Source organism: Botryllus schlosseri, chromosome 11 (genome assembly GCF_051294905.1).
Source record: "Botryllus schlosseri isolate E-star chromosome 11, Bs_hap1, whole genome shotgun sequence".
Classification (NCBI taxonomy): domain Eukaryota; kingdom Metazoa; phylum Chordata; class Ascidiacea; order Stolidobranchia; family Styelidae; genus Botryllus; species Botryllus schlosseri.
The window spans coordinates 27811014-27838841 of record NC_137246.1 but is presented as its reverse complement, the minus strand read 5'-3'; the positions used below and the strand labels follow the sequence as shown (position 1 = coordinate 27838841).

At 39.3% G+C, this 27828-nt stretch overlaps 3 protein-coding genes and 1 non-coding gene across 4 annotated transcripts in view; 1 reads left to right on the top strand and 3 right to left on the bottom strand.

Moving 5' to 3' along the window:
• Positions 1-27828, bottom strand: part of LOC145449716 (uncharacterized) — a 335502-nt gene that overhangs the window by 35519 nt on the left and 272155 nt on the right. The window lies entirely within an intron of this gene.
• Positions 1-27828, top strand: part of LOC145449718 (CD166 antigen homolog) — a 169438-nt gene that overhangs the window by 105207 nt on the left and 36403 nt on the right. The window lies entirely within an intron of this gene.
• Positions 4855-9374, bottom strand: LOC145449745 (persulfide dioxygenase ETHE1, mitochondrial-like). The gene is made up of 8 exons (XM_080328167.1): positions 9236-9374; positions 8365-8454; positions 8241-8295; positions 7665-7813; positions 6144-6273; positions 5998-6087; positions 5489-5605; positions 4855-5079 (listed from the first exon to the last, which is right to left on the bottom strand). Exons 1-8 carry the CDS (start codon positions 9287-9289, stop codon positions 5033-5035), a joined length of 732 nt encoding a protein of 243 aa, XP_080184293.1. The 5' UTR covers positions 9290-9374; the 3' UTR covers positions 4855-5032.
• Positions 13933-14005, bottom strand: Trnar-ucu (transfer RNA arginine (anticodon UCU)). The gene has a single exon. It is a non-coding gene; the product is annotated as a tRNA-Arg (tRNA).

The following is a 27828-nucleotide window of genomic DNA, read 5'->3' as shown; positions in this document are numbered from 1 at the left end:
GAGAATTTGGTATTGCTTTGTGGCAATCATGCTGTGGGTTGATCGTGACTTCAAAGAAATGTCATTTTCACTAACGCGTGTAGCTTTTAAAGCCTACATGTTTGGTATGGTGCGATACGGCCAATCGAGGTTTCAAGGTTTCCACAATGGAAAAGATAATAAATACTTCAATTCCCCTTCATAAATCAATTATGTTGCAAAAATCTTCTAGTTTCTGTGCTCGAGAAAATCATATATCACTACCCAGCCCTATACTCGCAACCCACTCGTGTTGCTATCCCGCCACAAAATAGGGTTGTATAAACTTGCATTCTGCAAACACTCTACTGGCCGTGTCAGCTTTGCGCAATTGCAGTTCAAACTTGACTCGCCTCTATCACGTTTCAATTTTCCTTATTCTTGAGCAATAAATACTGAAATTTGAGATTAAAACGTGCTAAACTCATCATTCTTGATTATAATAGCACACAAATATCAATTATACTGTTATCACTAATTTCTTCAGGCTACTTCTCATATGAACGAAGAGTGAGGCGCTGTATCAAACAACCGGATATCCCTGCCTGTGGAATAAAACGCTTGTCAAAGAAAACAATCTGCAGTGTACGATAGGGTTGTACAAAAACAATACTTTTTTAAATTTTTAGCGCCTACTTTTATTAAGTTGTTAGGTAGGCTTAAAAACGTTGCACACCAAATTTGGCTCAATTCCAACTAATATAAGTGAAGCTATTGGAGTTTGAATAATTTGAATTTAGTATGAAAAAAGATTTTAAATTTTACTGCCTACCCCATGAAATCATTGCGTTGTCTGAGAAAAGATGCAAAACAATTTTGGCTAAATTCCACACGGTAGAAGCGTAGTTATTGAAGTTGAAAGTTTTGGATTTGAAAAAATAGCATTGACGGTGGGCAGGCGCATAATTTTCAATGAAAATCACAAATAACTTCGCTTTCACGGGTTGGAATTGAGCCAAATTTGGTGTGCAACGTTTTTTGAAGCTAATTTTATGAAATGAGCGCAAAGATTTGAAGAAAAAAATTGTTTTTGAACAACCCTACTGTACCAATGCACAGCATGCCTCATATTTTTACATTTCTTCTCTTTATAATGTATAGGCCAAACTGATCGATTGGAAAATTACTACGAGTTGTTTCGACTTATTCCAATATCTTTTCATTGTATGACAATCTTGTGATGTTATGAAATGATAAAATTTCTAATAAAACTGAGCTGAACTATAATTACAATCTATTTTCTTCCATAGCTTTGACTACTTTAATGTGCTGTTGAAGATCTCACCTTCAAATATTTTAGAAGCGGCTGCGTCTTATACGACGCGACAACAGCAAATGGACAGATCAATTTTTCAGTGCGATTGCTTCTTATTGCGATTTCAGTGAGAATTTTCGCTTCACGACCCAATTGTAGCTCCTACACGATGTTTTACATTGTGCCGTAGGCATGAAATGCAGTAACCGAGACAGACGCAGCTGCAGGAAAGGACAATAGGGTCGGACGTGCAAAAAGATGCTATGGAAACGGGTTCATATGTTTGTATCCCGCTGAAATGCTGTATAACAGATGCCGTTGCGCGTATCAGGATGCTGATATCGATGATTGACAACATGCTGTTTCCTGCAACATTCAAATACCTTCTCCCATCAATGAAAGGGTAGAGCCAGGCCTTGAAAACGCTGTTTTAAGAATCATATCTTTCACCCAGGGATATCTAAAACTATACAATCTTAGCGAAAAGAGCGTGTGTTCGTTCACACCCACAATTTTTTTAATACTAATGATGCTTCACAAATTAGAATAATCACCAATGAATTACCAGTGTTGGGATGACTCGAGTCATGACTTGACTCGAGTCAGACTCGAGTCACCTTTTTCCAATGACTTGACTTGACTCGAGTCACTTTGCTAAAATGACTTGACTTGACTTGACTCGGCGTATCAGAAATATGGATTGACTCGTGACTCGGAGCAAAATTCACGAGTCAATTTCAAGTCATCAAGTAATCGATGTCGATAAAAATCACTGAATCTTGCATATGTTCAGATTGTTCGCGAAACGCTGGTGTAACCGTGAGAGCGACCAATCATTTAATGATCGTGCGTTTTACGGAGCCTCCATTGCTCCCTCACAAATAAATTGATCGCAAACGAAGTGATCGAAGCTTACAGCTTACGTAGTCGTAAAGTAGTATAGTAAAGTAATTAATCTCTGTTTTTCCCTTAACCAAACTTCTTGTTTTATTGGAATTGAATTCGAATATAGTTTATATTGTCCTCAGCCATTGGCGCAGAGTCTAATTGTATCATATCGATTTGCAAACGGGTAATGTATTGCTTCCTATCAATTCGCATCTATTCTCTCTTTTGGCTGTTAACTATGTACTGTGGTATGGCAGTTCTACGTATATGTGAGCGATACAGTGCCTTCTTACGTGTATATTTAACTCTATATTCGTTCATCGGTTCAAAATCAATGACCACTCAATCTGTATTTCAGACAGCTATCAAAATGCAATGACGTTATCATGCCCCATACTTTGAACAGGCAACTTGACTTGAATTGTGACTTGACTCGTGACTTGACTTGACTTGACTCGACTTGACTCGAGTCACCTCCAAAAATCGAGTGACTTGACTTGACTCGAGTCACCTTTTAAAATCAATTGACTTGACTTGACTCGAGTCAAAATATGCAATGACTCGAAATGACTCGTGACTCGAAGGTAGTGACTTGATCCCAACACTGTGAATTACGAAGGAACGTATGCCGTGCCGATATGCACGATTGTGCGTGGTACGTAACAATGCTTTCACCATGAAGCAATCAGAACGGTCTCTTCAGAACAGCAGAGAGTAATCACAAAGACTTCGACTGACAGAGAAAATGACACGCTGATTGGTAATGATGGCAGAGACGATACAAAACAAATTTGACTCAATTCCAACTAGTAGAAGCGGAGTTATTGGATAAGAAGAAATCTACAACGTATCGCACAGACAAGAACGTACCTTTCCAGCTATATAACCTTTTAACGGACAGCAACATTATTGCCGATCTACTGGACTTCATACGAGAGTCAAAGCGTCGCATTTAGCTACGTACTCATCTTGTATTTTCATGACATTTCATGTTATCATTTTGATCAAAATGTCTAAATCGCCGTGGTGCAAAAAGCCTTCGATGCGAAAAGCACCACTAAATGTTTTTATACATAATAATAATAATAATAACTAGTAGAAGCGGAGTTATTGGAGTTTTTCGTTGATATTTCTCGGATTATCCTTGATTGGTGGATAACTCCGCTTCTACTAGTTGGAATTGAGTCAAATTTGTTTTGTATCGTCTCTGAAGACAGCTCAACAATTTCATGGGGTTGACAGAAAAATTTGAAAAATTTTTATTTTAAATTTCCTATTTCAATTAAAAATTGTAATTGGATCTGCGGAGCCTTATACTTGTTAGAATTGAACCAAATTTGGTGTGCAGCGTTTTTTAGTGTAACCTGACAATTTGATAACTGAACGACTGGAATCGAGAAAAATAAGTTATTTTTGAACAGCCCTCTGTACATGCACAATGTGCAGCACGTACATGTACATTGTACACACCTCTTATTTACTCGTAATCTAGACCGTGTTCGAAGCTAACATGGTTATGATGCTGTCAGCATTGTGTGTCCTGGAATTGAACCAAAAGTGGATCTAATAAACAGATCGCTGCTCACAGATTTAAATTTCAATGATTTTTTAAGAATTGGGACAACCGACTTTCATCTCTATAGTTTTGACAAATTGGGTATTGTGGTCGACCAGCCTATAAAATCTCATCACTGTCTCAGACGCGTGTATACGATATCATTGAAGCAATGTTTGGTTTGTTTTAAATAAGCATATATATTATCTCCATGTCGTCACTACATAATCAAATACCAATGTTGCGTTTTGATTTATAATCCCAATTTTATATAGTGCGGCCCGCGAATGGATTCAGATGTTGAATGCGGCCCGCGAGCTCAAAAGTTTGCCCAGCCCTGCTCTACGCTATGGTGGAAATCTGATATTCATGAATTTACAGTGTAGCCTACACTGTTGTTCAAAAATAACTTATATTTTCGGATTCACTGATTGAATTGTTAGGTTGCCTACAAAATCACTGTTGGCCAATTTGGGCTCGATTCCAACAGGTAGCATGAAAAAATTGGAAAAAAATCCAATCCCATGAAATTGTTGAGTTCTCTAAAACAGCGATGCTTAACAACTTTTTGCTCACTTCCAACCGATAGAAGCGAAGTGATTGTAGTAGAAGATTTTGGATTCGCAAAAATAGCTTCGACGGTGGTTAATCACAGAATTATGAATGAAAATCTCAAATAACTTCGCTTCTACTGATTGGAATTGCGTCAAATTTGTTTTTCATCGTTTTTGTAGACAACAATTCAACAATTTCATGGAGTTGAAAGTAGAATTTTGAAGAAAGTTTTTTTTTTATATTGCATCCAAAATTTTAAAAATCCTGTACGTTCATATCTCCCAGCTGGAATCGGCGTTGAATTGATGTTATTTTAGGCAACCTAACAATTTAGTCAGTGAATCCCCGGAACCTACACCAAAACCTACCTCAGACTTACACCAAAGAATAAATCAAACAGACCATGTGCATCCGAATGACAGTTGCACGTATGGATGTTGGAAGATATGCACGTAGAGTATATAAGCGCGACATAACTCTGATTTAGGTTCTATTCTCCGTGCACCACCCTTTGGGTGTGAATGCGCACTACAAGTCGTTTGTACACCATCTTATTTCCTTTCATTGTATCGCAATCTTGTGGTGGTTTGAAATGATAAAATTTTTAATGAACAGAACTGAACATTAATTAATGCAGTAATAATATTTATGTTGGATGTTGACCTACAATCATTGAACAGAACTCGAAAATTGCAAGAAAATTGTGTCGCGACAAATATAGTTATAAAGTTTGTTTTTCTGCATTGATCTTCCTTGCTTTTCTATTCCGCAACGTAGCCGCACATCATGTTGGCCGGAACGGCTTTGTCTGAAATGAATTCGCGAAAATATCCACGCGTCAGACTTTTACATACCGCTGGATTTTTAAAATAGGCACCTAGAAATAGAACTACTCGCTTTTCCAAATCCGAAACTAGAATTCGAACTATATTCATTTTTTCAGCATTCACAACTAAAACTAGAACTATGCCCCCTTTTCAAAAGTCGCTACTAGAACTAGAACTAGAACTAGAACTACTCACTTTCCAACATTCGCAACTAGAACTAGAACGAGAACTAGAACTTTTCAATACTCTCAACTAGAACTAGAACTACTCCCTTTTCAAAATCAGCAACTAGAAATAGAACTACTCAAAAAGCGATAGTTAGTTGACCGAAAACTAGTTTGTACAAGTCTGGTCTCAGACGGAACGAAAATAGTCCTGCAGGCCGCTTACCTATGTATTTCGGCGCGGAAAGATTCAGATTGGCCATGATTTCCATGAATTTTTCTTTCGTTTGCGTCAGGCGCGGGTTGAACTGTTTCTCTTCCGCCACCGTTGTGATTGTGCAGCCTGGATTCAACAGATGAACAGAATTAATTTGACTGAAATGCTTATTACCAAAACCACAGGCAGTGTGTTCGTTACGGTGCATGCATAGCTGGTCCAAGTGTAGTCAGCGTTGGTAAATAAAACTATATTTATTTAATAAAAATTTATTTTTATTTAATAAATCCAATACTTCTTTCTCTTATCGCAATGCTTCTATTGGTTGGAATTGAGTCAAAATTGGTGTGCAACGTTTTTCAGGTGACCTTACAATTTTATCACGTAGCCAGTATAATTTGAAAACAAACTGACTGCCACCTGGTGCATGATATGATCTATGGGTAGGAGCAGAAGCCATTTTCGCCCCAAATCCGCGCAAAAATTTTCATGAATTTAATCGAAACATCAATACCCACCTTTATAGTCGTGGGCTACGTAAAGCTTGTAGCCTCCCGGCAACGATAGTATCTGCGAATGCACAGAATCGAACAGCCGCCCTGAATCGCCTGAAAAGAGAGTCGCCATAAGCTCGACGACGGCATGTTGAGTCATGTTGAGCCACCTTGCTGAAAGTCTGTCCGGCCGCAGCCCCGAATGAGCAGCGCGTCTCCAGTGAACGCCATCTTATGATCGTGGCAAACGTATGTCATGCAGCCGTCGGTGTGTCCTGGTGTGCATCTGCATTCTAGCGTCTGAATTGCGTTCAAAACATTCGCGTTAGTCTGGCTTGGTTTCAATTTTATTTACAATCAAGAGGTGGTCGATGGTGAGATAGCGTATATTGTGGTATATTCCACGGCTGCAACACCAATGGGTTGCGGGTTCGCGTCCGGAATTCCCACCTAAGTGTTGGAGGTTTATCTATACGCTCTTCCTCGCCATTTCATCCGCATAAGCGGTGTCTTGCAAAAGCATAGAAGTGGGCCGTGCTACAAGTCGGCAGCTATACGGAATAAAATCGGCCTGATGTAAACGAAGTAGAAGGAAAGTCACACATTTGTACTTTGGGTAGTGGGTACTTTGTAGTGTGGGTAAAAGCAGCGATTCACAAAACCTGTCGAAAATACTTCAAGGAGAGTCAGAAAATGAAATTTCAGTGTCGCAAACGTATCCCGAAACTAGTTTCTACTTTACAAAATCAAAAGTGTAAGGAGGAAGTAGCTTTGCCTCAAAACTGTTGAGTAGAGGTGCTCTGAGAACACGAGTATTTGAGTAAGTACTGCGAGCATACAGGCGGTCTGTAACGAATTACATCTACATTTGGGGTCTTCAAAAATGACTTTTTTTCTCAAATCGTACTGGCTACTTGATAAAATTGTTAGGTTACCTAATTTAAGCCTACACACCAAATTTGGTTCAATTCCAACCAGTAGTTGCATTGTTACAGGAGAAGAAAGTTTATATTTATTATATAAAAATAAATAACAAAAAATTTGAAAATTTTCTATTCACCCCATGAAAGGGTTAGGTTGTCTATGGAAACGATGTTCACCAAATTTGGTTCAATTCCAACCAGCGGAAGCGGAGTTATTGCCGTCGAAAAATTTGGATTATGAATAAAATAGTATTTACGGTGACCAATTCTTTAATTATTTATTATAGTGATACCCAGCACCGTAAATACTATTTTATTCATAATTCAAATTTTTCGACGGCAATAACTCCGCTTCCGCTGGCTGGAATTGAACCAAATTTGGTGTGTAGGCTTAAATTAGGTAGCCTATCAATTCTATCAAGTAGCCAGTACGATTTGAGAAAAAAAAGTCATTTTTGAAGACCCCTAATCTACATTTTCGAAGTACTCATGTAGTTTTTGCCTACCCACTCAAGTCGATATGATTTAAGAAAACTCCCACTTAATAGTTTTCAGATTTAAGGAAAAAAGGTCTAGAATCGCTACTTCAATTTATGCTCGAGTAAAAATTTACGTCACTTTCACTTGTACTTGAGCAGCAACGATGGCCCTTTGGCCAACTCCGAGCACAAGTTGGCACATCCTATACTAGAGTGGTCCGAGAAAAAGTAAAAGTATTTCGTTACTGACCATGACCACATTTGTTACTTTTTGAAATCTAGGGCTGACCTGATTGCCGAACATAACTTGATCTCCTTGATCCACAAACTCGTCGGCTTTGGCGCCCGAACGCTTGCTAACGATCGACTTGCACCCGGCGAAGATTTCTTTCAACTTACCGGTTCCGGTGATATGGTCCGCGTGCACGTGCGTGTTCACTGTAACAGTGAGATATTGATGGCCGGATATACAATAATTATTTCCAGTCGTCTAATAAGAATAATTAGGGCGAAATGTCGGTAATTGTGGTGCTATGATATGATTGCATGAGCACGGCAATGGGTTCCTCTCTCGCAGGCACGACACGTGGACTGCTGATCGAATATACACTTCCAGTTCGACTTGTAAAGGTGTCTGTTTGGAAATGGTACAAGAGAACTATATCGCGTAAAACGAGCCAAGCTTGCTGTAAAGACAAATGCCATTGTCGTGCTACTGAAAATGATCTCTGAATCTATATGAACTGAATTAGATTTCTTTTTCGAATTTGGAATCTAATTCAATTTTCAAGTTTTGCGAATTCAGAAATTCTAATCCAATTTGGAAAAGCTGAAAATTTTCGAGCTGTACAACTCTGATCCGTACTTCCATATTTCAGTTTCAGTCCGAGTTCTTTGATCAGCTTTGCGTCCCTCTCGACCTGTGAATATTAGCGATTAGTATCCCGGTCGCAGTTAAGAGTTACCAGAGCGTCTTATCGCATTCGCACCAGGCCGATCACAGGATCGATGATAATCGCTTCTTTGGTGGCTTGACATCCGAGTATGTAGGTAAACGTGCACGTCTCTCGATCGAAGAGCTAAGAAGAGGATCATGTCTTTAACTACAGGCGAGTTTATTGTCGCTTATGGATACTGTTAATTTACAATTGAAGTATATATTCATATTGAAATTCGAATATTTTCGGCTGACCCTTGTCAGGGTATAATCGTCAGCAACCTGTAGAGAATTGAAAATAACATTGTGAACGTCATACCAAGTCTATTTTTCAAAACGAATACCTTGAGTACATCCAGACTATTCATTTTAAACTTCCACGTGAACTATTCTTGTGACTAGGGCTGGGCAAAATCGAGGACCCGAGTGATTCGATTCTGAATCACGTAAAATGCGTCGAATCGAGTATCACTCATTATGACGTCATAGCAGAATGTAAGATGTCAAAGTTATGCGACCACACAGAATATAATACCTGTTATCCATCACATTAAAAATACTTCAATATTTTTTCGACCATACCGATTTCATTGCGCTAGGTGACAACGTTGTGGGGTGATCATGACTTCGGAAATGTGCTTATTTCCGGTAACGTTCGTAGCTACGTGTTTCGTATGCTACGATACAGCCAATCAAGATTTCAAGGCCTGAACAGTGAAAATAAGTATCGAAACTATAATTCTCGTTGATAAATTAACTTTCAGTTTGCTTCGGTATTCATCTGTCACCATTCTGCATGGTCCAAGTGCCCTACAGAGTGCGTGACATATCATATCATTCCACTGTTCTGGATAAAGATGATTACTGCGGATCCCTCAATGGAGCGCACGCGGAAATACTTCAGTATGACATAATCTGCTTACCTGTCTGAAAATGAGAGGGGATATGTCCACACACGTTTGTTCTTCAGCAGACATGGTAGAAGTAGTCGCTGCTGTTATTAATGTCCAAGTAGAAGAATCAACGTAACGATATATTCAATGACAACTATAGCAATATTCTATATTCATAAAATTGAAATAATCCATCCGAAAACTACTTTTTTACGAAATATCTGCTCCCATTTGCAACCGACTAGCAATATGCGGGTGACTTCACATTCTACTTGAGTAGCAACGCTGACTACTTCGGCAACTTCGGACTGAAGTCACCAGTACGTAGCAGCAGGAGTTGTGGGTTACATAAACGCAGCATCTCCTTTCTTTCTCGACCAAGTAAACCTGACTTTGCAACTACACTGCACAGATGCGACTATATAGGGCCAGGCAAAATCGAGTGCCTGCATGGCGGGTTCGATTCTGAACCGAGTATTAGACGTCGAGTCGAGTGTCACTCATGACTTCATAGTTCATAACAATATGAAAGATATGGAAAGTTGAAATATGAACCTTTTATGCGACCACAAAGAATATAATGCGATTTCTACATCACATTAAAGATGATTTAGTATTTTTCGACCAGGCCTATTACATTGCACTTAGTGACAATGCTGTGGATGCTGACTTGCCACAAATGTCATTTCCACCAATGTGCGCAGCTTTGTACGGCATCATTGAGCCCAGCACTAGTCTCAGTTCCCAGTTGCGGTAATGTTCGTTCTCATTACTTCAACGTAACACAGTAACCCGGACAACTGCACCGGACATGGTGTGCGTGCGGAGATGCACGCTCGCAACACTAATTCTGCTGATTCATTCTCTCGCTTGCCAGCAAGGCAAATAACGCTATAAATATCAGACTTCGATACATACATTTCGATATCCCAATATAGATGCAATGTTTACTAAACTACAAGCTCAGAAGTGAACTGAAATGTTGGTTCCCGTTTACGACGAAATAGCTCATTTTGCGTTGAACTTTTGCGAAGCAATCGCTTTACACGAAGTTTCTCCAACCGAAACTCAAAAATCATCCAGAAAACTGGATTTCTTTTGTGCATTTGTATTACAAATTTGATATGAGGATGCCCAATGCCCATTGTTGAACGTCCGTCGGAGCTGACGTTCATCCTTGATTTTGACTAGTCAGTTGACGAAGCTTGGGGTTGCAATAAAACATGAATACAGTCGATGATTCCTGTGTATTCTGAGGTATTATATTCAACACATCTCTTTCTAGGAAGCTCTTGCGATTGGGAAAGACCAAATGTGACGTTATAATCCAAAACGCGGTACAGCGGACAACTATTTTCGATATCGTCCGAGTGTATAATAGATACTAAATGCAAATATGGGAGAAATTTTACGAAGGTATTATCAGTGCTAGAAAGGACCAGCTGTTCCGCCCCGATGCCGTTGATTTGGCAATTGGCCCTCTTGGCAGCACAGTCGAATATACATATCTTTCACCATGGCCTACTAAAAACAGTACGCCATGCCATGCTTCCACTGAATCTAGTTAAGAGCTTCTTGGAGGTACAGAACTTCAATATACAATTGAATAATATGTTCACATTGAAATATACCCGGGTATTTTCGGCTGAATCGAATCTATTTGAATCTGAATCAGATCTTTAAAAGATAAACTCAACTGACTAGAACACTACATAAAGTTCACTTCTATTGTATTGAGAATGCTACGGCGTTTGTGCGCTGAGCGTTAAGCCTGGAATAGACGATGCGTAAACGCGTCCGTCTCTTTCTCTCCTTATTTCTCTTCTCAAACGGATGCGTGCGAGAGAGAAGAGGGACGAGGAAAAAATGAGGAGCAGAAAGAGCAAAAGTGTGACAACCCGCACGCGTTCGCTTTCATGCGTATTTTCCATCCGCTCAGCTGCGTTGGCAGGTCTGTAGTGGTCGGACATCGCACTTTCTGAAGTTGCAGTGATTAACCATGCGATTTTATGCTATTTTCAGTTGCAAAACAAAATGAATAATATAGAAGACGAGAATCTAATTGCCGCTGTGTATAGAGCTGTACAATCACACCAATCCAGACTACTATAACAAGGTAGCCATGAACACAATTTGGCGTGATATTATTCTGTGATATGGACTTGAAGATATGTAAAGTATGAGGAGTCTTTCCATGCTGGGCATTGTACACATCAACATTCAGAATCCAACGGGGGAAGACATAAAGTCAGCCAGAACACCTAAAAGTTTAGCATTGTTCTTCCTAAGGCTTGAGATTTTAACCTACATTTAAACTTTTTTGAAACGGGGCATACTTCTAAATCTAAACCAATATACCCTCAATCTCAAACACCAAAGCGACAATAATGTCAGGCTCAATAAACATATGTGAATATTCCCTACAATCCCAACTGTGTACTGTGCAGGTGATGATCATCGAACGTGAAAGTCACGGCTGAGCGCATGTTGTTTACTACCCTTACGATGACGCAATCTCACTATCTCACCAATCCCACTAAACGCATGCGCTCCGTACGGATCGTCTATTCCAGGCTTTATAAAGCGACGCCTTGATTTGTTTTGCTAATGAAGCGATCTGATTGGTCACAAATGTTATGCACGACAGCATTTCGACATCTTCGACAGAGGTTACCGTCGGGCAAAAAGTATATACGCTTAATGCCTCACGTACCTCTTTCATATCTTCTATTAAACTATTAAATTCAACTTTATTTCCGACCAAGCTACGAAGAACAAGCAATCCATGACCCCCATTCTTTGATCATGATTATGGTTGTGAAATGATTTCATCTCCTTGAACACATAGCGTATATTTGATTATTGTTCCTGGCTCAAGGTTGACAGGCTATAGAGATCCAAAACCTCATTTTATCGCTTATTGTCCTTTTTATGCTATCTTCTATGCAGTGGTTATCAACCTTTTTGTCTCGGCGGACCACTTTTTGTCCGTCAAGTGCCTACTTTAGGTGTAGTTCAAATTTAGCTCAATTATCCCGCTACTGTCATCTGCCTTATGAATAAAAAATAACTGTAGGCTAGTGTAAACTGAAAAAATCGCGCTCTTCTTGAAAATCATGTCTATAATCATACTATGAGAATTTTGTTTCAAAGCGAAATGCCTGAGATTTCTGGAGCTGCTCTCACAAAGATAGGTGGATGCAGAATTACGAACGGAAGAATAACGCTTCCAACAACGCCTTCGGGTACGACCGCAAAATGAAAAGCACGCACCAAAATTGCGAATCCGATCCTTCTATGAGCTCTAGCAATGAGCATATCACGTCCTGCCTATGCATTTCTATCCAAGAGCACATCGTGAAGTTCTTCTGGAATATTGGCTGTATAGTAGGCGAGGGCAAAATAACTTTTTTTCCCGGATTCCAGCCATTCACTGATTAAATTGTCAGGTTACCTTAAAAAACGATGCACACCAAATTTGGTTCAATTCTAACAAGTATAGGATTCCGCAGATCCAATTGAAATTTTTAATTTATTAGGAAAAATTTAAAAAAAAAACTTTCAAATTTTTCTGCCAACCCCATGAAATTGTTGAGCGGCCTTCAAAGACGATGCAAAACAAATTTGACTCAATTCTGACCAGTAGAAGTGGAGTTATGCGAGTTTTTCGTTGATAATTCTCAGATTATCCACCGATCAAGGATAATCCGATGATTATCATCGAAACTCTCACATAACTCCACTTCTACTGGTCGGAATTGAGTCAAATTTGTTTTGCATCGTCTTTGAAGGCCGCTCAACAATTTCATGGGGTTGGCAGAAAAATTTGAAAATCTTTTTTTTTAAATTTTTCCTAATAGAATAAATTAAAAATTTTGATTGGATCTGCGGAATCCTATACTTGTTGGAATTGAACCAAATTTGGTGTGCAGCGTTTTTTAAGGTAACCTGACAATTATCAATGAATGGCTGGAATCCGGGAAAAAAAGTTATTTTTGAACAGCCCTAGATAGCCTATATAACAGAACATGCTTTTTGCAAACATTGCGAAGGCCGTACCCTGATTTACCATTGTGAAGTAGAATGTAGATTTGGGGTATGTTTCCGTCACTTTCACGAGTGAAATGGTCATTAAAACTGGGGGAAATCACCTCTGAATCACGGTACCTGAATATATTTTCGAAAATCACACCTGTTTGTAGTGTCATCTACTGCTAAAATTATGCGGACCCCTCGGCCAGATCTACTTTTTAAACGTGACTACTTCTTAAACTTTCATTTTCTACTTCTACTTGAAGTTTTGGCATGTATTGGAACTACAAGTTATGTCGAATATTCTATTGGAGTTCTGTACTATCAAGAAGCGTCGCAATTCACGTTCTCGATAATGTTGCAAATTTAGAGGTTTCGAGGCTGAGAAACAATGTTCTATTCAATCACTGCCCAGTGCCCATGCCTGCTATTTACATCATCTCGGCCCAGGTGCGGGTGATTTTTTTCATTTTCATGGCAACGTAGTGGTGTAGGCCTGGCCTATATTTGAAAGGATGAAATTACTATCAAACAGATAACTGAAAATACTTGAGATCGCACGCTGCTCAAGTGTTGACATATGCTTTCGAGCTGGTATCGCAGCCTTGTGGTGTATTGAAATAGTGAAATTGTTAATAAATTGTATTGAATAAAAAACGACTAATCAATAAAATGATCATGCCAGTAAAAAGAGCCATCTCCGCCGGGACTCGAACCCGGAACCTCTGGATTAGAAGTCCAGCGCGCTATCCATTGCGCTACGGAGACCCACGTGAGCAATGTGAAGAAAAGATAATATTTTCTACGAAGTCTATCATCGAATATTGATTCTATTTTGATTACAAGAGATAACTTGATAGTACTCAGTATCGATACGCTTGTCAATACTAGTTTCTGTACAATTTCAAGGTAGATTTTTCGATTTGGTTATCGGGCTTTTTCTGTCGTTTCATATTTTAGGTTAGTTTTACCTACGCTAGCAGGCGCTCTAAGCCAACGTGGGTGTCGCATCGCAATCTTGTGGTGTTTTGAATCGTTTAAAATAATAATAAATGAATGGAATGAGCCATTTCAAACCTGACAAAATGGCAGCTCTCATCCATTACCACCCATACTTTCTAACTAACACCTACACAATGTACACATATAGTATAGTATAGAATTAAGCGCAAGGAATTGGCACCGGGAGAGAAATAGCCTACCCTGATGCAGTCCCCTGAAAATGGACAAGCATCATTATCATCATTATCATATCATTTTTTATCAAGTCAATACACCACAAGATATAATTCAATTCAATTTATTATGAATGATTTCATCATTTCAATACACCTCAAGAACCGAAATCTGCGACACAATGAAAAAATAGGAAGGTGTGTGAAAACGACTTGGAGTAGTCTTTAAAATCAGACAGCCACCTGGCCTAGGCGATGTAAAAAGGAGGCATGCACACTGGACGAAAACTAAAAGAAGCTAATAGGACAGACGGCAAAAAGAGGTGGCATGTGTCGGAAGGCGAGATCGATATGTCAAGTCATGGTCCGGTAAACTTGAGGGCTGGCTAGTAATGAAAAGATAGGGGGGTGCCGAAACGACTTGGAGTATTATTCTAATCAGAAACCCACATTGGCCTACAGCAGGGGCGGGCAACTTCTCCAGTCGGCGGGCCGGATATAGGAAAATTAAATACTTGGCGGGCCGGATTGCTGAATCGATGCATTATTCACCCATTTATCCACATATATAAGAAATAAATCGTATTTAATGAATGTATTTTAACGACAGCAATGTAACTTCAAAGCCATTTCTCGCCAATAATGACGAAAACAATGAGGATTTGAGAACAGCATTGTCATACAGGCACCACCATGTCTGATTCTCTCTGACCGATCAACACACGGTGCAATCCTTAATTAAGATTTCAAGGCGTTCGATAAGCCCGGTATCCCAAATTTACCAAGATATCAATTCATTAGGGTTTAGTAGGTGACGAGATATTGCGTGGTTGTTCAACTGTGTGGCCTATTCTATCTCGATATTGAATTCATGCGGCCCGCGGTCTCTACGAAATTTGAAAGTGGCCCGCGACCCGTTTCGAGTTCGCGACCCCTAGCATAAGCGGTGTCTTACAAAATCCTAGAAGTGTGCCATGCTACAAGTCGACGGTTACGGAGTCAAAGATAAGAAATATCGGCCTAGTGTAAATGACCATTGTAGTCGACAAACACCATGATTACCACAAATGACATTAGGGTTGAGTAGGCTACATCGTATATGCCGATAGTGCAAGTCTTCTCGCTTCAACTAACTTACGCGTAAGCACCACCCTCGCTCGCTGCGCTTATGTGTATATTGTAAAATAACATACAGTCACTAAAATTTGACGTATGTAAGCAAGTAGTGGGGAATCTCGGAAAACGGGCCGCGGGCCACATTATCATGTTAGACGGAAAACTGTCTGCGGGCCGGACAAAATCCCTTCGCGGGCCAGATCCGGCCCGCGGGCCGTATGTTGCCCGTCCCTGGCCTACAGCATGTAAATAAGAGCCATGTAGCATATACTAGATTTAAGAAAGGGTTATATAAAGGGAAGCTACGAAAATAAATGCGACTTGTTACGGTAGGCGAGGTCGATATGTCAGATAAGATTGTAGTCCGGTAATCTTGATGGCTGACTAGTATTGAATGCAATTGAATGTAAGCGTCATAAATTAGTAGTAGCTGTGGAGAAGGTGAAATCGGTGTGGCAAAATCATCAATATCACTTTATTACCATTTATTACCAGCATGTCGTCTTATTTGGTGATACGATTGTTGATAAACGATGTTCTTTCCAATTCTCTGCTAGTTACTGACGATTACCCTTGACGAGTGTCAGTCGAATATATTCGGGTTCATTTCAATATATATAACTCTTCAATTGTATATTGAAGTTCTGTACCCCCAAGAAGATTTTCAATTCGAGCTTCTACAAGAATTGAAATACAGTGAAAAGGAAGTGTCGTGGGGCGTTGTATCTTGTGTATCGCATCGTACATTGTGTCTTCGCGAATGTAAATAGAAAAACTCGCTAATTATGATTACGCTTATGATTATGAAGGAGTGGAAACCAATTGGTTAAGTCAATCAATCTTAAAACCTTGACCTATAGTATAATAAGACCGTGGGCGACGATTTACCTTGCCCTTGCGTGGGCTCACTCGAGTCCAGTCAGTCATAAATCCTTGTCAACATTGCATGCGTCATCATGCTATGCACCGACCCGTAGCAATGAGTCATTATTTAGTACATCAATCGCAACCTCGGCCTGCGGTTTTTCGGGCTGTACAACATAACGTCGACTCTACGTCTACAAAAGTGATTATTAACCTTTAGTAACCCGGAGAACCCTTTGGTTTTGCAAGCCTTTGGTTTTACAAGCCTTTGGCGAACCTCAAATTTTCGCCTAGTCACTAGAACAAAAATCTAGGACATTATACACACTTAATACATTAGCCTACTATAGAATACTTCTGCACAAAACAGACTGCGCATCAACACCAGTGTTAAAAATAACATTAAAACATGATTCTTACAAAAAACAAACCGATGATGATGAATGTTGGCTGCAAATAAATGTGATTTCTGCTGTATGAGTTGTGTGTGTGTGGCTTGACAACCAGCGAACCCATGGCTCAGTGAACCCCGGCCAATAACCACAGGTACAGTATCTACGATTGTCATATGGATTTACGAATGGAAGACTTACATGCTATACAATATAGCTTACTTAACACTGTATCAGTATCAGCCTATATGTAATGTATTCAATCTTCGTAATTTCGTCTTTATTAGATTTTGCTTCTCATAGAAATTAAATTCCACGCTTCTAAATACTACACGGGGTCTTCGCATTACAATACGGTACGTCAACACGGCCGCTTCCACTATAAGCGTGTTACGCAGGTCCCAAATAACCCGAGCTGCTTCTAGATAAATCCTCACTCGGTATTCTACACCTATGTGATGACGCGGGTCACTGCTTACGCCTAGAAAACCCCAAATGAGTCATGCTCGATATGTGTTCCCACCAAATCTTTACTTTACCCATCGAGAAGTCAGCTCGCAAAGACGATATAGGCTGAGTATTATAAGTGTATTTGGTGATAGGATTGTTGATTTATGTTCTTTCCAATAATCTACCATAGTCGCTGACGAACACCTCTGACGATTGTCATCCCAAAATATTCGGGATTATTTCAATATGAATATATTCAATTATATATTGAGGTTCTGTACCTCCAAGAAGCTCTTCAAGTATATAACGAATCCGAATCTTGATAGTTTTACCAGAACAAATCCTTGCTCTTCAGTTCACGACCGAACAGTATGAATGTATCACTATCAGTAAGCCTATATTAATAATTTCAACATTTCAAAACACCACAAAATTCATGCGTTACAATGAAAGATAGGAAGGTGTCGAGACGACTTGGAGTTGTCTTCGAAATCAGACACCCACCTGGCCTAGGGGATGTAAATTTCGCATGATAGAGATGATGTTTTACCTCAATGATCAAGTAGATAGTTGAAATAGGTGGCAAAAAGCATCGGACCGCTAAAATAGCGCATGATGCACCGAAGAAATGCGGAAAGGCGTGCCCAATTATCGTAGGCTAAAGTATAAAAATTCCTTCGGAATTACACTGCACTGAACTTCTTCCACTGCCGCATACCGGAGATGAGAATCAGCGGATAAAATCACGTAATCGTTGTTACGACGCATTGCTCGCTATGAGAAATGCAACAGGCAGAACATTCTCAGAATTCTGAGGGCTTTGTGTCCACGCGTAAAGGAGGCGAATGTTTTCATGAATTTAAATGTTTGTTTCATGATCGCAAAAAGTCCTTACGAATCAAGAATTTATAGACAAACGTTATTTATGTGGTAGACAGTGGCCGTGCGAGGTGCCAGCGTTGGACAGATAGAAAATGTTCCGCATTTCAAATTAGATTATAATTTGTTATCGTAGCGATACAGTTTTTCCAAGTTAGATTGGAATAGTAATTATATTGCTACACAGTTTTTCCAAACTAGATTAGAATTGTAGTTATAGCTACACAGTTTTTCCTAATTACGTTATAATCAGAATTACCGAATTCGCAAAAACTTGGAAATTGAATTCCATTCCGAATTAGAAAAAAATTGAACTAAAAATTCGAGTTCACTATATATCAGAGCAAAGCTCGTCCTCATAAGCACGAGAACGACAAATGTCTGAAAGCCGAGTTCGGTTCGTTTCGCACGATACAGTTCTCCTGTAGCATTTCCAAGACAACCAGAAATTAGATTAGACTTAAAATTAAAGCGCAGCAACATTTCACAATTTGGATTATAATTAGATGACCAGCATTTCGATGTAATTAGACAAAGAATTATCGAGCTCTCCAAGTATGTAAGGTACATCGTGTTTAGAGCCGACAGCGCGACTGTTACGTTCGCGTTGTTTGTTATGTGACAGCAACAGCTGTGACTTCGAACCGCAGGTATCAGACAATACTCCCACGGATAACCAAGAATAAACTACGTCGCTCATATTTCGTCAAATAGTAATTCCGGATTGATTGTAACGCCAGCAGTCGTTTCACGACATCCGCTTCGTCTTAGAACGCATTAGCTATGAAGTGATATCAGTCTGCTATCGATTGCAGCGCTTATCATACCTTTATCACTACGGCGAAAGATTGGAGGCCGTTTCGTAATCCTGATTAATAAAGCGGAATCAGTCAAATTACTCGCCTGCACGTAACCTTTCACGGCATCCTCAGCACTATATCAGGATTCAAGCAGCGTAGTGTCGCAGGACCCGATTCAAGTTTTGCGAATTCAGTAGTTCCAATCTAATTTTTAAAAAAGCGGCGTAGCCATGATTATAACTATAATGTAATTTGGAAAAAGTGAAATGTCTCTGGTTGCTCCACTCTGGATTATAGTTCAGCTCAGTTTATTATAAATATTTTCATCATTTCAAAACATCACAAGATTGCGATACAATGAAAAGATAGGAAGTTGCCGAAACGACTTGGAGTAGCCTTTAAAATCAGACGCCCACTGGTTCAGTGTTAAGGATTGTAGAAAGACATTCTATCACGGTGGTTAAAATCTACTGGTAATGATAATCCGCTAAGTTAAGTCCATGCGTTGTTAGACTACAATAAGTTCGTAAAAGTTACGGAATCCTCGTCTAGAATGTTTTGAAATGATGAAACTATTGGATGGTGAATTTGATTTGTTCCGATCCTTGCCAATATATCCTTTATCAGCTCGCGTCTTCAATCACAATTCGATAGAGTATATAGTTTTAGGGGTTGTTTTCGGTCTATTTTTCGAATGCCGCGCTTCTCTTGATTATATTTCTGTGTAAATAACAAAATCCTTCAGTCAACAATATTGTGATCAATTCGGATGACCTATTCGGTGGAATTATAGAGCTGCTTGTCCGCCACGGTTCAGTTAGTATGAACACTGTGCGGGTCTCAGTGAATTCCTGACTTCCAGTTACACAAACACGTAGGAATTCGCTACATATATATATATGTGGGTCATACGCAACGCTACATACTTTCTGTAGTGTTCGAATGGCAGCTTACTGTGTTATAACAGTACAGCAGAGGAGATTTAAAACTCAATCATATTGATATATCAAGGGAAATAGCAAACTCTAGAGCAGAGGTCTCAAACACGCGGCCCGCGGGCCGCATGCGGCCCTCGAGACCATTTTGTGCGGCCCGCGACGTCATTTTGGATTTCGAAGTATTGGACAATATTTAACTACACTTTTTTTGAGAACTTAAAATTCTCTCTAAAGCTACTCCAGAAGCCTGAAACTACTCATCAAATCACCAAACTCATTTACAATGCAACATTCGAGGCTTAGTTTGGAGAGTTCCAGGGCCACGAACAGAATAAAATTTGTATTTTCGCTTTCAGTACCGTGATAGCTTTCCATTGATACCATGATAATGCTGGACAAGCCGGCCAAAAATTACCGTCAAATTGCCTTTGACCAAATGGAAAGTGTGACGTAGACCAATTTCACTGAGCCGTGAGATTTACTTGCGTCCACACCATATATGACACTATGAAGTATGAACAAACTATATCAAACTGATATGAGAAATGATAAAATATCAAAAGGTCGTAGCTTGCATTGCTTAGCTTATTTAGATATCTAAGCAGGTAGGTGTGGCAATTGGCATTATGTCACCCCTCTGATGTATAGTTGGATACATCCCGTGTCATCTTGGGTATCTTTATATATGTCATTATCACTTATTTAATAGGGCGAGTATTAATTAGTCGTAGCCTTCGCTTCACAGCTGTAACACTACTGGATTCTTCGGCAATTGCGCATTTCTATTGCTATATGGCACAGTATCCATTATGTGAAGTTGTTATTGATCTGTCCCAACATTCGAAGGTAAAATCAAACGCTGATTCTATTTGACTTCGGTAATGGCATGATCAATATAGCCTAGTTATCAGGAGTAGGCCTATGCTCGAAACCCTGAGATAGGGCCTACTTTGAAGGACATTGAAATCCCCTATTATTGGTGCTGCGGCCCGCGGCACCATCAAAAAGTAGGAATTGGCCCGCGAGCACATTTGAGTTTGAGACCTCTGCTCTAGAGCCCGTCGATGTGACTGTTTCTGTTTCATTCGAAGCTATCTTGGAATTGGTGATACAAACGAACAGAAAACAGTTGGATAACTGGAAAATTCTCAGATTTTCGAAATTAGATTAGAAGTAGTGTGATAGCTACACATTTTTGTGAAATTAGGTTAGATTTAGAAGGGACGAATGAGCAAAAACTTATTGGAGCATATAATTTTTTCACAAATTGCATTAGAATTGGATTACCGATAGGCCTATCGAACTAAAATGAGTATAATTAGAAACTGAAATTATCTAGTTGTCCAAGTCTAGTACATATAAGGTTGTTTGATCCACCGTATCCGGAAACATATATCAGAGCGATTTGTTACCAAGTCAAGCTTTTCCGACTCGATCCACTCCAACCCGCACTCCGTTTGAAAATGAAGCCTTGTAACTTTATAATACTACCACGTGCCTCTTCTTTACATCGCCTAGGCCCCGGTGGGTGTCTGATTTCAAAGACTACTTGAAGTCGTTTCGACACCTTCCTATCTTTTCATTGTATCGTGGTCTTGTGGTGTTTTGAAATAATGAAATTTGTAATGAACTGATATTAATACTTTGACATAAGATGCTTGAACCGCTGAAATCAATATTTTCATGACGATTTGGCGGGCGGTAGCGGGCATTCAATAGAAATTTACAGACCGCTTATTTGCGGAATCGGTGAGACGCTGTATAAACAAACCTCCGTATAGAAACACACGTCGGGAACCTGGTGAGTTGTAGGCTTGGAATTTCGATCGAAAATATTTTCTCAGTCCTGAACTCCCCGCGTATCCCAACTAAACCGCTAAGTTCAACTCACAACGCGACAGTCTGGAAATAGATTCGCAGACATTGCACGGCTAGCTATGTTTCAATGGCGATGTAAATACCGATTTATTGTGATTTTAGTTGACATAAGACCAGTGTGACAGTGTGGGAGTCTTTTAAGCCTACTGATAACAAATCTTTGTCAGATTAGGAATATGTCAATACGTGCTTCGTACAGCCTGGAAAAGAGCAGTTGCTTTCTACTTGTGGTGCGACTTGGGTTCGATCGAGATACTTTTGCGCAACCTGGAAGATAAATAGATAGATAGTCTTTTATTCGTCACATCAATAAATAAAGAAGTATACGAAACAAATTGCGGTATAGACTGGGAGACGACGAGGGGCCGTCAGGCCTTCAGAGAGGAAGTGTTAAGGTCGGTGATGATGGATTTAGTAACGCTCTATGCATATGCGCTACGTGTGACCACTGTCCTTCAGGTCCTATCGACAGGGCCACTTAGTGTCAGTTAAAAAGCTTCATGGAGGTACAGAACTTTCAGTATACAATTGAATATAGTAATCATATTGAAATAAACCCGAATATTTTCGGCTGAAGCTGATCAGGGGTAGCCGCCAGCAACTAGTAGAGAATTGAATAGAACATTGTACGTCAACTGGAGCGCCAAAAGTGAACTAACAAATCATTTAGCGGAGCTACTCAAGGTGAAGTGAAAGTTGTAATGATGTGGGGCCTACGATTAGTCACCGAATTCTAGACTTTTCGAAATTAGATTACAATTAAAATTGTAACTACACAGTTCTTTTCCAAGTTATATTAGAATTAGAATAACTAAAGTCGCAAAAACCTGGAATTCGAATAGGAATTCAATTGCGAATTCAAAATAAGTACAACAAAAATCAAATTCAGTTCATGTCAACTCAGAATTCATTCTAATAAGCACGAGAATGGCAAATGTCTGTACAGAGTGCACACCGACCTTGGCTCGGATCACACCATACAGTTCTCCTGTAGCGTTTTCAGGAAAACCAGAAATAAAGTAAAGTAAAAACATAGAAACATTTCACGCATTAGATTAGAATTAGATTGTCGTCGTTTCGCTCTAATTGGCCTAATTACACTACTAGAATTATCCGGTGCATTGTGAACTTCGCCAAACCTGATGAAGAACTCATCAAAAAATTTCGACCGTACCTATACGGTAATCGTAATAAAACTCCATTAACGTATAACGGTCCTGATGATATCAGGCGATGTGAGAGAGACGGTAATTTAACGTGGCAGTGTTAATATACAGGGTTTCGTTTAGGAATGCAAAATCTTAACGCTGTCGAGGAATTTGCGTCCTTAGCTATGTAATCTCTGCAACAGATAGCATATATGAGTCAGCGCGTAGTAATTCAAAATTTGAAATTGTTGTTGCCTAAGGTTACGAGCTTCAACGATATTCGATGATATGACGTATTGTCAATCCGTATTGCTGTATTCGTCTGTGGTCGCTTGCTCATTTTCTTTCATGTCATGAAATCAGTCTTAGACCAATAGATAATTTGTAAAATGTTTCTTTGCTATAATTCTAATTCTAGTCTAATTTGTCAAATGGTTCTAAGCTCCAATTTCAATTCTGATCTAATATTTTGTTTTTCCTGAAAATCCTGCAGAAGAACAGCATCGTGCGAAACAAGCCAAGCTTGTTGCACGCACATTTGCTATTTTCATGCTTACGAGAATGAATTCTGCTTTGATATGAACTGAACTTGATTCAATTTCCAAGTTTTCGCGAATTCAGTAATTCTAGTCTAATTTGAAAAAGAAACACTTTGTAGCTATAATTATATTCTAATTTGGAAAAATGTGTAGTCATAATTCGAATTGTAATCTGATTTTTAAAAAAACTCAAAAGTCTGTAGCGATGATTCTAATTCTAATCTAATTTGGAAAAAGTGTAGTCACAATTCTAATTCTAGTCTCATTTGGAAAAAAAACTCTGTAGGTATAATTCTAATTCTAGTCTAATTTAGGAAAATTTGTAGTTATAATTCTAATTCTAGTGTAATTTGGAAAAAATTCTAACTTATAGAAAAATTCACTGTCCAGTCCAGTCCAGTCCAGTCCAGTCCAACTCTGCCATAAATTCAATATGCAGTCGATGTGATTGGAATTTGACATGAGTGTATGAATGTACTTGGTTTTCACACCGAATCGCCTTTATTTTCATTCACAACACAATGGAAATATCTTTAAGTGATCTTTCAATTGTATATTGAAGTTCCGTACCTCCAAGAAGCTCTGCAAATATCCTTATGTGTGCATTACCGGGATCCGGATTTCGTCGATTAGTCACCTCAAGGAGATTTCACGAAATTGTGCTAATGTCTCGATGTGTTAACGATGCGTCACTAAGACATAATGAGATACGGCGATCCAGCGGCGCCTGTGACTAATCATTTAATTAATACGGTCGTGATTTCTCGAGGTTTGAAATTAAGTACATCCGCGCACAGATGTTCGAGTCAAAACAGAATACTTGACGTTCGCTATAGCTAGCGCTCTCGGTTTAGGATTGTCAAATCATCGGCGCATTAAAACTTTGCTTGTCTTGTCCCGCTATTGCACGCAGACTTGGAAAACCAGATAATTCTAGTTGTCTAAATAGACTCAGTACAGCTTCTTGGAGGTACAGAACATCAATATACAATTGAATAGTATATTCATATTGAAATGAAATGAAATGAAGGAACTGAATTGAAATATACTATTTAATTGTATATTGACGCTCTCGTTTTAATTATAATCTCACTTTTGTTGCTCCTGAAAATGCTACACGATAACCGCATAGTACGAAAGGAGCTAAGATCGGTGTACAGACATTTGCCATTCTCAAACTTATAAGGATCATCTCTGATTTTATGTGGAATGAGCATAATTTGTGTTGTATTTTATTCCAATTTGCAATTTAATTCAACTTCCAAGCTTTTGCGAATTCAGTAATTGTAATTCTAATGTAATTTATATAAAATGAATAGCTATAATTGTAATTCTAATCTAATTTGAAAAAATATGTGTACCTATAATTGTAATTCGAATCTAATTTATAAAAAATGAGTAGGTAACTGCAATTCTAATCTAATTTGGTAAAGCTGGAAAGTTGATAGTTGTCCAACTCTGCTTGGCGGGAAGAGGACGTACGATTACGTACACCAAGATTCCGTTGTCACGGAGGCGATAACGACAAGATAGAAAACAATTTCCTCTAAAAATCGATTTCGCCGAGACCCAATGCATTAAATTCATTCAATAATTTATCAACGCCAAACGCCGCCCGGTATAAATGTCTTGCGGGAACGACTGGGGCGGGGCAAGATCGAGTACCTGATCGCTTCTTGGTCACGTTTATGCTTCGAGTCGAATATTCGAATATAACTCATTACGACGTAATAACAGTATATGTAAGATATCACAGTGTTTTGCAAATTAGAGTAGAATTGCTGGATCTGCGAAAACTTGGACATTAAATTCAGTTCAGTATATATCAAAGTAGAGTTGGTTCTCGTTAGCATGAGAATGGCAAATGTCTGTACAGCAAGCTTGGTTTATTTCCACTATATAGTACTCACGTATCATTTCCAGAAAAACCAGAAATTAGATTGAAATTAAAATGAGATTATAGAAACATTTCACAGATTAGATTAGAATTGGATTACCTGCATTTCGACCTAATTTGTCTAGGAATTATATAGTTGTTCATGTCTGCTTGAGTAAGTAGCGCACTGACATAAAACATAAACTATACCAATTACATCCGGAAATTGAGGTATAATCTACAAATATTCCGCAGCACGGATTGTGGAACGCACCAGTAAAACAGAACATCGATTAAAGACCGTGAGCTGTTTCGTGCATATGAAGTGAGATGAGCGATGGGCTGATAAATTGCAACGCGTACCGGGCCCAGCGGGCTTATTGAGAGAAAATTACCGCATATATACATGAGATGATAAAAATAATAAACCAGCGACTTACGTGGCGTTCCTCATTGCCATTTATTGCCCCGGAAAAAGTGTGTTATTAACGTTCGAGAATATCAATTCAAATATGGTATTATCGTGCGTGTCGTAATGATTTCAGCTTCTATTCCGTTTATTGATGAATTCATCATTTCGAAACGAGCTCGCAGGAAGCAAAGTTGAACAGCTAGAATGTTCATTTTTTCCAAATTTGATTAGAATTTCCGAATTACACCAAAATGGAATTTGAATTAGAAAGAAATACAGCATAACTGAAGTTCAGTTCGTATCAAATCAGACATCACTCTCATTTAAGCATGTTTGTACATTAGGCTGGTGTCGTTTCGCACGATACGGGTCTCCAGCAGCATTCACATGAAAAGCAGAAATTGTATTTGGAATTCAGCGTAGAAATCTTTCACAAATTAAATCAGAATTAGATTTAGAGTTATCTAGTCATCCAAGTCCGTGCACAGGTGCAAGTTTGACAGCAAGCTTCGTAGTGTCGTTCAGAATGTGTTTCGCCCTGCGTTGATAACCTCGCCGCATTCAATCAAGCTGGTTCTGCCGGAACGCTGTCATGTTCTATCGCCGCGGTTCGCACTTAACGAAATGTTGTTACACGCCTTCCACACCGAGCTATCTCTTCAGCGCGCTTCAAGCACTGTATAGCCAGCGTGCTGGTCACGGCGAGAGGGTATAGCTCATTCCGTATGTGACGCGAGAAGGTTTAGCTTTCGCAGTCTCAGCGTGCAGTTCGCAGACTACATACGCGATTCGTGAATTATCAGTAAACGGTGTTCTTATCTACTATAACAGATTAGAAGAGACGCTTGGAGGTATTGCACTTCAGTAGACGGTGGGATAATATGCCCGTATTGAAAACAACCCGGACATTTTCAGATGACACATGTCAATATTCGGGTTCATTTCAATATGAATATTGTACTCAATTGTATAAGAGACCAAATATCTGATATCCGTCGCCAGGTAGAGTTGTCAGAGAGTAACCGACAGATCAATACGTTAGACCGCAACCCCACGTATAAAGAAATACTTATCGATTTCGCCAAATTTCTACTCAAATCTCAGAGTGACGCTCGTTTTGTGCGAGTTTACTTTTAGATTTAAGTGTGACAGATATGCTTCATCACCGTAGACTCTTGAATCTTGTCGTAAAATCGCTCTGGGCTATATGTCAGGCCCTTTCTCGAGCTCATCAGCGCGTGTCCTGTTACCGTAGAGCTGAGCGAATGGGACATTTTTTGCGTGGAAGATAAAAAAAAAACGAGAGTGAAGCAAAGGAAAGATTTTCTCTCTTTTTCAGCCCGGTTACTAATTCCGCACGTTACTTTTTCGCTACGCTTGGAGCTTTACAGGTATTTTACTGTTTAGGCGTGGTGTTCGGAACGCAAAAAGCCAGCTGAAGGGTTAGCATCGATTTTCATTACCGTCCTATCAGTCAAATATATCTAGAAGTCAGGTTGCTACGTACCAGTACAGGTTTCTTAAAACGCTATAAATCATTATAGCTGTAGCAGTGTGCCAATTCGTAGCATACAGCGCTGTTGGCTATTCGCGGTAGCAATTAATCAATTGTGGGTCGTTCCTATACCTATTATTATGCTACGTTTTATTATCACTGCTTGGGCGACACTGTGATTTCTAGAGATTTGATAATATTGGATGCGTAGATCTTCTGAACATATTGTTAATCTGTATATTGAATCTACGCGGCAGGAACAATCGAATGTCTATACTCTGTAGAACAGTAGAACTTGATGATTCTGTGTATTTTTCAGGTGGTAACAATATAAACGAGCAATGCAACTTTTTCTACTACGCGGAGCCCTACTAGAGAATTATTTAGTGGCCCGATAGTGCTTCGCTATAGTTGAGGCGTGTTCCACTGTGACAATCTTACACAGGCGGAGATATCCGTTTGGGTACCGTGGAATTTCATAATGACTTGACATTCTTTATGATGCGTGGGTGACAAGTAGCCAGATACGCAATTATCACCGGGATTAGTGTCTTTGTGTATTCCCGTTGTCTTCACGATGATTTCCAACCGCACAACGAAGTTATGGAGTTTATTCACACTGTTTTGGT

Coding starts and splice junctions, on each gene's coding strand:
- LOC145449745 (XM_080328167.1), bottom strand. CDS start 9,289: ATGTCTGCTGAAGAACAAACGTGTGTGGACATATCCCCTCTCATTTTC. Junction 6,088..6,143: donor CCGGACAGACTTTCAGCAAG/GTGGCTCAACAT, acceptor CTCTCTTTTCAG/GCGATTCAGGGCGGCTGTTC. Junction 5,606..5,997: donor CGTAGCCCACGACTATAAAG/GTGGGTATTGAT, acceptor TGTTGAATCCAG/GCTGCACAATCACAACGGTG.